Below are 11,786 nucleotides of genomic sequence, written 5' to 3' on the forward strand. Positions count from 1 at the left end.
TATGACATTTAAATGGGAAGGAAATTCATGCGGTCTGACTAAAGTTAAGTTTAGAAGACTAGGCTGGTTACATTTAAGCACCAAAACATTAAATTTAACATCAATATATTTTATTTAACATGCATAAAAACTGTATAACTTTATAACTTTAAGGTGGATGGGATCTTCCAAAGTTGATCCAATTTTGAAAGGATAGGATTGCTGACATTTGTTTACATAGACATCTTTAAAAATATCTATTGTGTACCAAACTCTGGAAAAAATTGTTGAGTTTAAGCAGTTTAGATTTTCACAACTGCATGTGTGGTTTTGCTATTTTTTGAGATAATAGACTATTTTAAGGTTGGAATACATTTTGATTTGTAAAGCAAAATTTACCTGTGTTTTGTGCACAGTGATTTTTTTGTATTCAATAACTTACCAATTCCACAGGCTTTATTTGTACAATCATCTGTAGTGTCATTGTTGTTTTCAGACTTGTTTGATGCTAAAAACAATAATTCAACCACTTAAAACAGTATTTTAGCCAAGACAGTATGAAAGGATAAATTCACTCTTTGTGGAATAAATTTTTTAGCCTATGTTGACTGAATATGCATAGGCCTATATATATATATATATTTTAATTTATATCATATTGTACATAACTTAATGTTTACCCAGAGTATGAAGAAATGGTTTAATGCAGAAAAAAAAAGAAAAAATATGTATCCGTTTCAGTACATTAGTGTTACAACTGTCAGTGACAGCAGTGTGTTAGTCTAAACTCTAAAGGTAGAATCAAGAAAAAAATGGCATGCAAAGGTGCAGAGGCGTAGCGACCCTTCCCGGCGTCGGGACAAATTTTCGATTTGCACCCCCTCTCGAGCTTTTCATTTGCACCCCCCTCAAACTTTCAATTTGGCGCCCCCCCCCCCCTAAGGTCGGCGCCCGGGGACATATGTCCCCCCCCCCCACCACTCGCTACACCTCTGCAAAGGTGACAAGCTATTATTCTTACAATCAACATCCCATGTGATATTGTTAAAATTACATAGATCTAGTAATAGCTTTTCACTTTTCCATCCCAAAGCATTGGTGGCTTCACAGTAAATCTCCAGCTCTAAAACAAATCATAGTTTTATTTTAATCATACCTAATGCTAATAATAATATTATACTAAAACATAACTAATTTAAGCATAGACTATACAAAGAATTGTGATATTATCTAACTGTATTAACTATAATTTAATAACTACATCTTTGATGAAAATACCATCTAGATCTAGTTATCTAGATCTAGATCTAGATCTAGATCTACTTTTGAATTAAAGCAACTTCGATCATGCAATTTCTTAAATATTAGAAAAAAAAACTAAACAACATTGTGTGATTTATTCTGTTGGACTTATTAACTAAATAGATCTACCTGTTAAATTTTCTGATGTGTTTAGTGAAATTGTTGAGCTTATAACATCGACAGCTACAGCTGTACCATTCTTGTACCAAGTTATATTTGTCGTGCTGTCTGTATTGTCTTTATTTTCACAAGTGCAGTTGACCTCTGACCCTTTGATCCCATATGAAGATGGACAGTTAGTCAGTCGAATAGAAGGTGCATCTAAAATAATATAATTTTGCAGTGATTTATTTTTACATTTGGAAGACTAAATATAGCTTATTAGTAAATGTTCGACTAGTTTGGTAATAATGTCCTTAATAACAGGTTAAAAAAAACATTTGGCTGAACACTTACATATTGAAACAGGAAATGTTTTATTAACTCCAAACGTGACGTCACTATCATTACCCGTGATGTTAGGATACATGGAAACTTGAAAGTCCACCCCATGCGGATCATCTCAACGACAGAATCGTTGAGCCTCTCTCCGACTGTGTCGCTGAGAATAAAACCCTTTGGTGGTTTCTCAGTCAACACTGTCGTTGAAAATAAAACAATAATTAAACATGCTCTCCACAATTAGGAAAGCATAAACTGTAGGTGTTTTGAAGCTAATATTCCAGCCATTTTGTTTTGACGAGAGCTAGTCCAGATCTAGATCTAGACTAGATCTACTTGATCAACGATTTACACTGATGTAAAACCTACGTAAATCAAATCTACAAGATCAGGATTTACATTTAGATCTAGAAATCTACATTATTGACTAGAGAGAACAAGTTAAAAGTATGCCTAGTGCGTCGAAAGTAAATGATAGAATCTAGATCTAGAAAATCTAGTAATTTTTCAGTAGCACTAGCTAGATCTAGACTAGTCTAGATTGACTAGATAGAAAGATAATTATTTCTGTGGCATAGCTGTCCTTTAGCATTTAGGATCTAGATCTAGAAGTCTAGATCTACTCAATTTTAAATCTCTTCTATTTCAAATTGTTTGTAGATCTATATCTACAAGATTAGGCTTAGGTCTAAAAATAATATATACTAAAGTTAAAGCTACACAAGTACAGTGACATCATTCCTAAACTTAATGACATTAATGGCTAAAATTCACTGAGCATTGTTGCACTTAAGACTTAAACGTAAGGCCTAAATAAATACTAAATAAAATTATTACGATAGCTTAATTTTCGTGACAGCTTTTCTCTTCTTTTTTGCCATGCTTAATTTAAGTCACTTTCATGTGCTGGTAGCTTAAAATAAAACTTGTTTAGGAAGTTTATTTCTTTCTCCCTTTCATAATGCTGCAAATATGAGTAAGACGCTTATTATTATAATTAAATAGCTGCGATAAATAATCATTTGCATCTTTTTGGGGGTATTTCTTTTACATGAACTGTGAAATATGGTATCTCAAATTTTGCGCGTAACTCAAAGCGAAATATTACTCGCTCAACTGCTCGTATTTAAAAAATCTGGTATGTCGAGGCACTAGAATGTTGAGGTACCACAGGATCTACTATGTATTGAAAGAAAACATAAATTAATTATAGAATAATAGGCAAATATAGTAATAAAGTAGGCCTTATAGCTTTAGATTTTATTCAGCCTACTAATAAATAATTAAATAGGCCTAAAGTAGTACTAGATATTAGTTAAATCCCTAGTATTGTGTAGGGTTATTTTTATTAAAAAAACAGATCACATCTTATACATTAAGGCGGGCTCAATAAAATAAAAATAATTTATTTAGGACCTAGGCCTATCTTTTGGAGATCTAAAATTCTAAATGAAAAATAAATTATTAATTAGACCAACAATAGGCATAGTATGCTAAATCTATTTTAGTATTTAAATTTAAGGCTCGGCCATCTACTAAAAATTTTATAAATGTCATAAAATGGCCTACTTAATTATAATTACTAATTACTATTAGGCCTAAGTTTAAACTAGAGATAGCCTATTTTATTAGTAGAAAAAGTATTAGTCATAGTTAAGATGGTATAGCCTTATGTAAATTAATGTAATCAGTGTTAGATATTATGATATCGATCAAGCAATTATTATATAATATCGGAAAGGGGCCTAGCACTCTTAGTCATTAGTCTATTACTACTATTAGGTCTTACAAGTAGTTTAGCCTATTTATATATTATAGGGCCTATAGGCTGTTATTTAAATTAGGCCAAAGGCTTATTAGGAAAAGGCTTAATAGGCTTTAGTTTTTAATTAGGCAACAAGGCAGAGGCTTAATGTTGCTTATAGATTTAATTTGAAATTATTATGATATACGCTACTCTGCGGCTATCACTTAACTATAGACTGCTATAGAGTATATTATAGCCTAGGCCTAGCTAAATAAAATAATTCAACTCACTTAGCTTACTATAATTTTTAAAAATGTTTAGTTAAGTATTCAGCTCTCTATGTCAGCTAAGGCCCATAATTGTAATTATCCTACTGTTAGATCTATTAATTATTTAATAATTAGTAGGCCTAATTATAGGAATTAGGTCTGATACATTAAGTCCTATACATTGGTCGTAGAGTAATACTATTGGGCTAGTAATTATATACAATATCTATACAAGCCTACTTATCGTTAATTTGGAAGTCTTTGCATTGACCTTAGTTTTCAGATGTAGCAGCCTAATTTTTATCAGATTATACCATAAAATCAAAAGTAGACTTGTAGATCTTTTTAAAACAAGGCATGAAATATTAATTTAAATAATATAAATTAAACAAATAGCCTAAATAACAACTACACAAAGTTAAAGTCATAATAACTTTTTATAAAGGTATCTTGAATTTCAACTGGAGGTAGTTTTGATAAATATTAGTATTCTGAACATTAAAATAGGTAGACTTAACATACATTTGTTCTGAAAACATATTTAGAAATTGGTTTTAAAAAATGAGGTTAGGATTGGGGTGATAACTAGTTGAGGATTAGATATGATATTCATTGTGTTTATCCATGTTGTAATTTCTCTTTTACAGGTTCATCCAAAAAAAAGGGAAGATCTGATTTTTACCAGTAATAAGACTACAGCATACTAAATGACACAAGATGTTCTTTCTCTATTACCTCTTACATTTGACATAAAAGTAGGAAAAGGTATGACAATTATTAATAAGCTGCTTTAAATTTTATAATTTGTTTTTTTATAACTTAATTGTACCATTTTTATTTCCAATAATGATAAATATAATTTAGTGTCATTTATATTTTAAAATATTTATATTATACTAGATATAATTTACTTCTATAATATTACTATCCAGGTTTAACAGTCTATGCCTACAACATAGATCTCCAGGACTAAAAGTACACAAAATGGCAATCAGTATATCACAAGTGTAATAACACATGCATCTAATCTGCTTCAGTGGCGAGAACTGGGTGAATCCTCTCAAACATTAATCAGGTAAGTTATCACAAGTTTGCTTTGGTTTATTTTGAACATGTTGATGGAGGTAGATTTTTATTGGTATAAATATTGTATTTAAAAAAATATTTTACCTAGTAAAACCAAGTCAGTGGTGATGATTGATACAATATCATTATGTATTTTTTTAAATATTTGTTTTGCAAAATATGCTGATTTGCAGGAAAGATATATATATATTTATATATATATATATATATATATATATATATATATATATATATATATATATATATATATATATATATATATATATATATATATAACAGTATCATTTAGTGGTTTGTCTTACAAATTTGAATTATTTACTTAATCTGTCTTAACTGCTCAACAGGAACTAGGCATACCTAATGAGCATCAAGCTGATACAGTAGATGTACAGAAGAGTTTATACACAAGGTAAATATTGATAAATTTTAAGTTTTCTTTTTTTAAGGATACATGTAGTGTTTTGGGAGAAAGGAATTAAATTATTTAAATTAGGCCTAATAGTTTATTTCTCTAGCTTATGTTTCACTTAAAATAACTTAAATTTTTCCCCCTTTATCACTAAAGCAAAATTTTATAGATATCTGTGCCGTGATTCATCTCATTCAATCACTTTTTTCTTGTTTTGTTTTGATGTATTAAACTAATTTAAACTAAAGATTTTTTTTTTTGCTAATTTTATTATTTCAGATGGATGATTAAGAAAATCATTTTGTTTTGTTTCAGGAAGTGAAAAGTGATGTAAAAGGCAACTAATACTTCCATCTACCATAGTTAAACAAGAATCTGCAAATGGTGATAATTGCAATAATCTTGATATATTAATGTTTGGCTTTATAATTATATGCAATTGTTTCATAAATAAATTATTTCTCAAAATTTGATGTTTTTGGTTTTCATACTTTGTACATAAGATGCAAGTGATTGAAAGCTGAAAAGGGTTGTATGTAGTTATAGTATTCCCAGCACAAGTTGACATTAAAACAGCTGAAGCTTTTTAAAAAAAAAAAACAAAAAAAAATAAATAATCTAGGAATGCTGTTTCTATTAGCTGAGCATATATTTGGAAAAGAACTTAATTGTTTACCAGAGAATACTGTGACCCAGTTTGTACTCCAGGCAAAAAGTGTCTATGGTTAATATTATTAAGTTAAAGAAAAGTATCAAACAAACAGGATAATATTAATAAGCAAGACCTCCACACTAGAGAAGTATGGAATGAGTGTTGCATGGAATCCAAATCAACTTTGATGTTGCTAATTGCTACACTGGCCATAATTGGCCTACATTGATTTTTGCTGAGGTAGGCAACTGTTTTTGTTTAACTTTAGATGTCGACTAAATAAAGAAGAAAACTGACACGCCAATACCAAAATCAAGAACTTGTAAAGTTCGTGGTTGCTAAACCGAGAAGTCCTGAGTTCAATCTCCCGTGTAGATGAGGCTCTATAGTTGGGGATAGCAACCTATCTTGGGGATACAACACTTGTTCTTGGATTGACAAAAGATAAGAAAAGAAATCCAGAAAGAAAAGCAGCTGAACGAAGAAGAAAAAGGCTGGATATATTCGGTATCAACTGTACAATTTTAACAGACACACATTTCAAACTACACATGCCTTTCAATGACAAAGTTCAGTGAAGCCATAATGTTGAGTTTGACTGAATGAAGAACGAAATTGTTATTTCAAGCAAAGTTAAGGTTTATTGTCTTAAAGACATTGTCGTGGATTGATTTAGACTAAGATTTCCCTGTTAAATAAGCCGACAACGATGGCTCTTTTTATTTCTCGTCTTTGATGTTGCTTTCATGAACTTGTATGAGATTAGATTACCTACATACATAAGGCTACAGAGTTTGGAATCTTGGCTTTCTAATAGTGGACCTGGCTACATGACATTACCCCCACCCCGTCAATTACCCCCCCCCCCCGGAGGAGCCCCCCTCCCGTATTTACCCCCCGGGGCAATTACCCCTTGTCAATAACCCCACTGGAGAACCCCCCCCCCCCCCCCGGCCTCAAGTTATGATCCTAACTCAAACTCTATACCTATGTATTTCCTTAATCCTAATCGATAAAAAAATGACCAAACCCTAAGCATTCACCTCAGCCTAAAACTTAACACATAACCAAAACCAACTCTAGACTTAGGTTTCAGCCTAACCTTGACCATAACACTAACCCTAATCCTAGCCTTAATCCTAACCCTGACCATAACACTAACTCTAATTCTGAATCTAACCCTAGCCCTAACCTTAGCCCTAACGCTAACCCCCTAACCTTAGCCCGAACGCTAACCCTAACTCTAGCCCTAACTCTAACCCTAGCCCTAACTCTAACGCTAACCATAACCCTAACCTTAGCACAAACGCTAGCCCTAGCCCAAACTCTAACTCTAGCCCTAACTCTAACCCTAGCCCTAATCCTAACCCTAGCCGTAACCCTAACCATAATCTTAACCTTAGCCAGAACGCTAACTCTAACCCTAGCCCTAACGCTAACCCTAGCCGTAACCCTAACCATAACCCTAACCCCAGCTGTACCTTAAGAGGTGTGTGCGTGTGGGGGGGGGGGGAGATGTCCTCCTTGGCGGGGGGTAAATGACAGGGGGTAATTGCTTCAGGGGGGGGGGAGAGAACTAATAATCTGTAAGTCCTACTATTCAATACATTTGGTTAACACAATGTCGTCACACATGTAAAACAAAATAAGCAGTGTTTTTATTATTTGTATCCTTAAAAAATGCAAAATAAATGCTACGCCATTAACTCAACCCTCTTTTTTCTCGTTACATATCGTCACATAAAGCCACCGCCCAAAATAATGGTGACGTCAATATACAATCATAAAGTGGTCACCCATTAACCACGACTCACTCTTCAGACGATTTTGCACCAAACCCCCCTTCTCTAATTGTAACAAATTTTCACAAAAAGCCAGATCTTCGCTCCCCCCCCCCCACCACTCTCTTTAAAAACACTACACCTCAACACATAACCCCCTCCGCCGTTCCCCTGAAACTGTATTTTTACTTTCTCGTATATACGAAGTATAGAGAAAGTCTTGTAATCGTGCAAAAAAAAAATCGAGATTTTTTTTTACAAATCTCGACGTTTTACACCTCACTGATACGGAAAAACATAATTTTGCAATCTTGTCCGTATGTCTGTGTCTGTGTGTGTCTGTGTGTAAACACGATTACTTGAGTACCGTTACAGCTAGGTTGATGAAATTTCATATATAAGTATTTTATCAAAATCATAGATCCGTATAAACTTTTGAGTGATTTCCGATAACCGAAAGTGGTACTTTTTCTACTTTGAATTTTTCAAAAGCCTATAACTTGAGTACTATTGCAGATAGATAAATGAAAATTTTCACATGTAAGCAAAAGATCTAATTCTCTACCTTCTGTCAAATTTTGAGTGATTTCCGTTGACAGGAAGTACTAATTTACGCTATTTCCGATTTCTCAAAAATCGCACGTAAATTTATAAAGTACTAATAATGTTGCGCACTATTATGCACATCTTTATTTGACGTTCACTTGGTGTGCAATTCTTTTTTCTACGAGGTTTTATTCTATTTTAAAAAGTTTAAGTATTTAAAATGGATTAAAAATCATGTCTATATCCCGAGTTGCCATTCCCCGTAGTGTTATATTAGAATATTCGAGAAAGTTTAGGGGAGATCACTCCCGGTTTATTATAATATGTACTGACCTCGATAAACATTGAGTTAATAAATGAATTAATACCAAAAGCAATCTTTTAAAGCCCGAAATAACGGATGAAAGCAAAAATGTGTCGTCACACTTTCCGATCATCCCTTCCCATAAATGAAAAAAAAAAGCCTGAACATACTAAAGGAGAGTATGGATGTCGATGGAGGATCCCAACGTTAAAAATTAAAGCAGCGCAAAATTTCAGGAATCCATGTTACATATTATTATTTTCCGTAGGTATAACAAAGGTATTTACATTGTGTTTTATATTTTACGAGCCGCTATCATACGCCGCTATTTTGTTGTTTCATTTTCTACTTTTCTGTAATTCATAATTTGTGAATTTGACAGTAACAATGCTGCCACTGAAAATATTTGCTTTAAAACACTATCAGTAGCTCGTTAAGGACGATAACCCCCCCTCCCCACCCTCCTTTCCCAAAAATCCTAACCCCCCCCCCCCACTCCTCGTGAAAGCAGCCCCCTCTGAGTTACCTCCACTAAGTTTAAAATCGTTTCAAACTAAATTATCTGCCCCTAATAGCTGTCACTAAACCCGGCTCTACGATTGTAAACATTTAGCTTGAACCACAGCTCACTAGACCATGTAGGGATGGGGGTGGTAGGGATAGAGAGAAAGAGAGGGGGCTGCTAGGGGCGCTTACAGCTTGGTGTTTTCTATGGTATCCATGAAGAGAATTATTTATATAGAAGAAATATATATTAAACCAGCGAACCCGTCCCGCGCGTTGCTGCGGTCTCAGAAGACAGACTGACGCAATATTTTAAGAGGATTCCATAATTACATTAGCAATCACGTATTTTTTTACGCTTGACATTGATTTCTAAATCTAAACAATTTAAATGTAATCAAAGCCGGTGTTATATTGCTTTCATCATAGTTGTTGAGGCGCAAATTCTACCGCACACAGTAGCCCATTGTATCCATAATGTATCGCACTCTTTAAAACGAACGTAGGCGCAATAGTGTTTATGAGGGACCCACACAGGGGCGCTAGACCACACGCCAGTGGTGCAGTAGACAAAAAATTTCCCTACTGTAGAGCGCTCTTTTAAAACTCATAGTGTTCCTCCCGAAGCCAGTGGCGCATCGGGTCAAACGAATTGTCATCGAATGTCGTGTGCCACAGGGTCAATATTGTAGAGTGCTCTTTAACACAACCTTAGGATATCTCAGGGCGCCAAATCGCTTCCTGCCGGGGAGCCGGCAGACGCGCCTGATTCCATATAGTCAAAAATTATTGTTGCCCATCGTGTCTTTAGTGTATAAATTTAAAAAAAAAAAACGAACGTAGGCGTCATAGTGTTCACATGGTAGCACGGGGCGCTTCGGGTTACGTAATATCCGGGGCGCCGGCGGCTGCGCCTGTTGTTGCTTTTTTACCTTAGCCCCCATGCAGTTTTAATATCGCCGCCCTGGATTTTCAGGCGCCAAGCCGCTTATTAACAAAAATCGCACCCTCCAGGGAAACGCCCATAATAAATTTTAATTTTTGTTTTCGCAGAAACCTTCTCGTGAGTGTTTTCATTAACTCTCGAAAGTTTAACGGCACTCAGATAAACGATGTCAAACAGCATCCGTTTTGTTTTTTACAAACTGTGTAGAGAAAAATTGCACCCTCCAGAAACGCCGCCCTGTTAAAATAAAAAAAAAATAACCTCCCCTGAAGTTTTATGGCGAGCGGATGAACGGGATTAAACCGCAATCTACTTTTACGTATATATACCCTATATAGGGATCTATATATAGAATCGATTCGCGCCCTGCTGGGGCACCGTGCTTGTGAAATATATCCAGTGGTATTCTTAACTTAAGTTGCATGGTCATAGGATGAAAGGTGTAGTGCTGCATAGAGGACATAAACAAACCCACAAACAAACAAGCAAAACTTCATTATATATATACATAGAGCGAAATATAAATAATTCTAGATATGCATATATATATATATATATATATATATATATATATATATATATATATATATATATATATATATATATATATATATATATATATATATATATAGCTACATTTGGTGACTTCCCATTTTCCCAAATGGCGTCAAATTTTGCACATAATCCACCTATTAATTCATGTGAAAAAAAGCATCGTTTTCATCGTAAATTATTAGATTTTGGTATCAGCCTCTCTCCGGTCGTCGCTTAGCAAATCTGTTATCCAAAAATTCAACAAGCATGTATTCACCTGTACATTTTGCAGTTTGTGTCATCTCCCCTCACCCCCCCCCCCCCCCTGAATGATAGTTTTTAAACGTGCACAGTTAATTGTATATTTTTTTTATCTGCAGTCAGTTATTAGTACAGTTAACTCTCATTAGTCATTTATTGAACTGGCAAAATGCTTACTTCTTCTATATATTTTGCTATTTTTCGCCATGGTGTCACCCCCGAAATTTTGCCACCTTGCGCAGTCCTCAGCCCCGCCCCCCCCCCCAACCTTGTGACGCCTCTGGTTAGGGGTACTACTTGAGTACAGTAAATATGTATATGTATATGTATATATATATATATATATATATATATATATATATATATATATATATATATATATATATATATATATATATATATATATATATATATATATATATATATCGGGGGGGGGGGTATAGCCCCTTGGCACACCTTGTACCTACGCCACTACATAATCATGTTCTTAAGATTATATAGTCATTCTATGTATAAATTCGATAAAAATAGCTATTACGTATTCTGCAATTTTTTTTTTGTAATAACTAATTTTATAAACGAAATGAGTCTTAAATTCGATTAAAAAATGGGCCTTTATATTATGTATTTTTTCTATTGTGCAATCATATCATGTATTACTTGTTGTATAGCCTAGATTCTATAATAATATACTAATATATTCTATATTACATAATCCTATATTATATCGTTTAGTAATCTCTACCCTAATGTTTTCTATACCGAATAATCAATATTCTGTAATTCTAAATTGTGTATAAATTAATCATACAATCTCTAAAATTAATCATAACTATGGTCACAATTAAATTCAGCAATCCACTGTATTAATTTATATTGCTAAAAATAATTTTATTTTCAATTTTAAAGACAGAAGATACATTTTTTATAATATTAATTATTATTAGCTCTGTAAAATGAATGGTTGTTTAATTTTTCTTATATTAAATATTTTAAGCGATTAATTAATCGAAATGGTTTTATTC

At 33.4% G+C, this 11,786-nt stretch overlaps 1 protein-coding gene and 1 long non-coding RNA gene across 11 annotated transcripts; one reads left to right on the forward strand and one right to left on the reverse strand.

Annotated features, from left to right (window-relative positions):
* Positions 1-236: 236 nt before the first annotated feature.
* LOC131957252 (uncharacterized) lies at positions 237-1,825 on the reverse strand (the record flags this gene model as incomplete). The annotated part of the gene is given in 5 exon segments (XM_059321989.1): positions 237-253; positions 422-487; positions 1,001-1,102; positions 1,411-1,602; positions 1,738-1,825. Coding segments are annotated over 5 exon segments (465 nt in total), but the record flags the coding sequence as incomplete, so codon positions are not given.
* Positions 1,826-1,838: 13 nt separating this feature from the next.
* LOC131957257 (uncharacterized) lies at positions 1,839-5,703 on the forward strand. 10 transcript variants are annotated; one of them, XR_009389069.1, is made up of 5 exons: positions 1,839-1,979; positions 4,386-4,503; positions 4,671-4,813; positions 5,169-5,233; positions 5,549-5,703. It is a non-coding gene; the product is annotated as an uncharacterized LOC131957257 (long non-coding RNA). The 10 variants fall into 10 exon arrangements; XR_009389074.1 differs by lacking the exon at positions 1,839-1,979 and adding an exon at positions 2,062-2,080; XR_009389073.1 differs by lacking the exon at positions 1,839-1,979 and adding an exon at positions 2,073-2,091.
* The last annotated feature ends 6,083 nt before the right edge of the window (positions 5,704-11,786 follow it).

The sequence above is a fragment of the Physella acuta genome, unplaced genomic scaffold (genome assembly GCF_028476545.2).
Source record: "Physella acuta isolate Inbredline_101_S28 unplaced genomic scaffold, ASM2847654v3 ptg001225l, whole genome shotgun sequence".
Classification (NCBI taxonomy): domain Eukaryota; kingdom Metazoa; phylum Mollusca; class Gastropoda; family Physidae; genus Physella; species Physella acuta.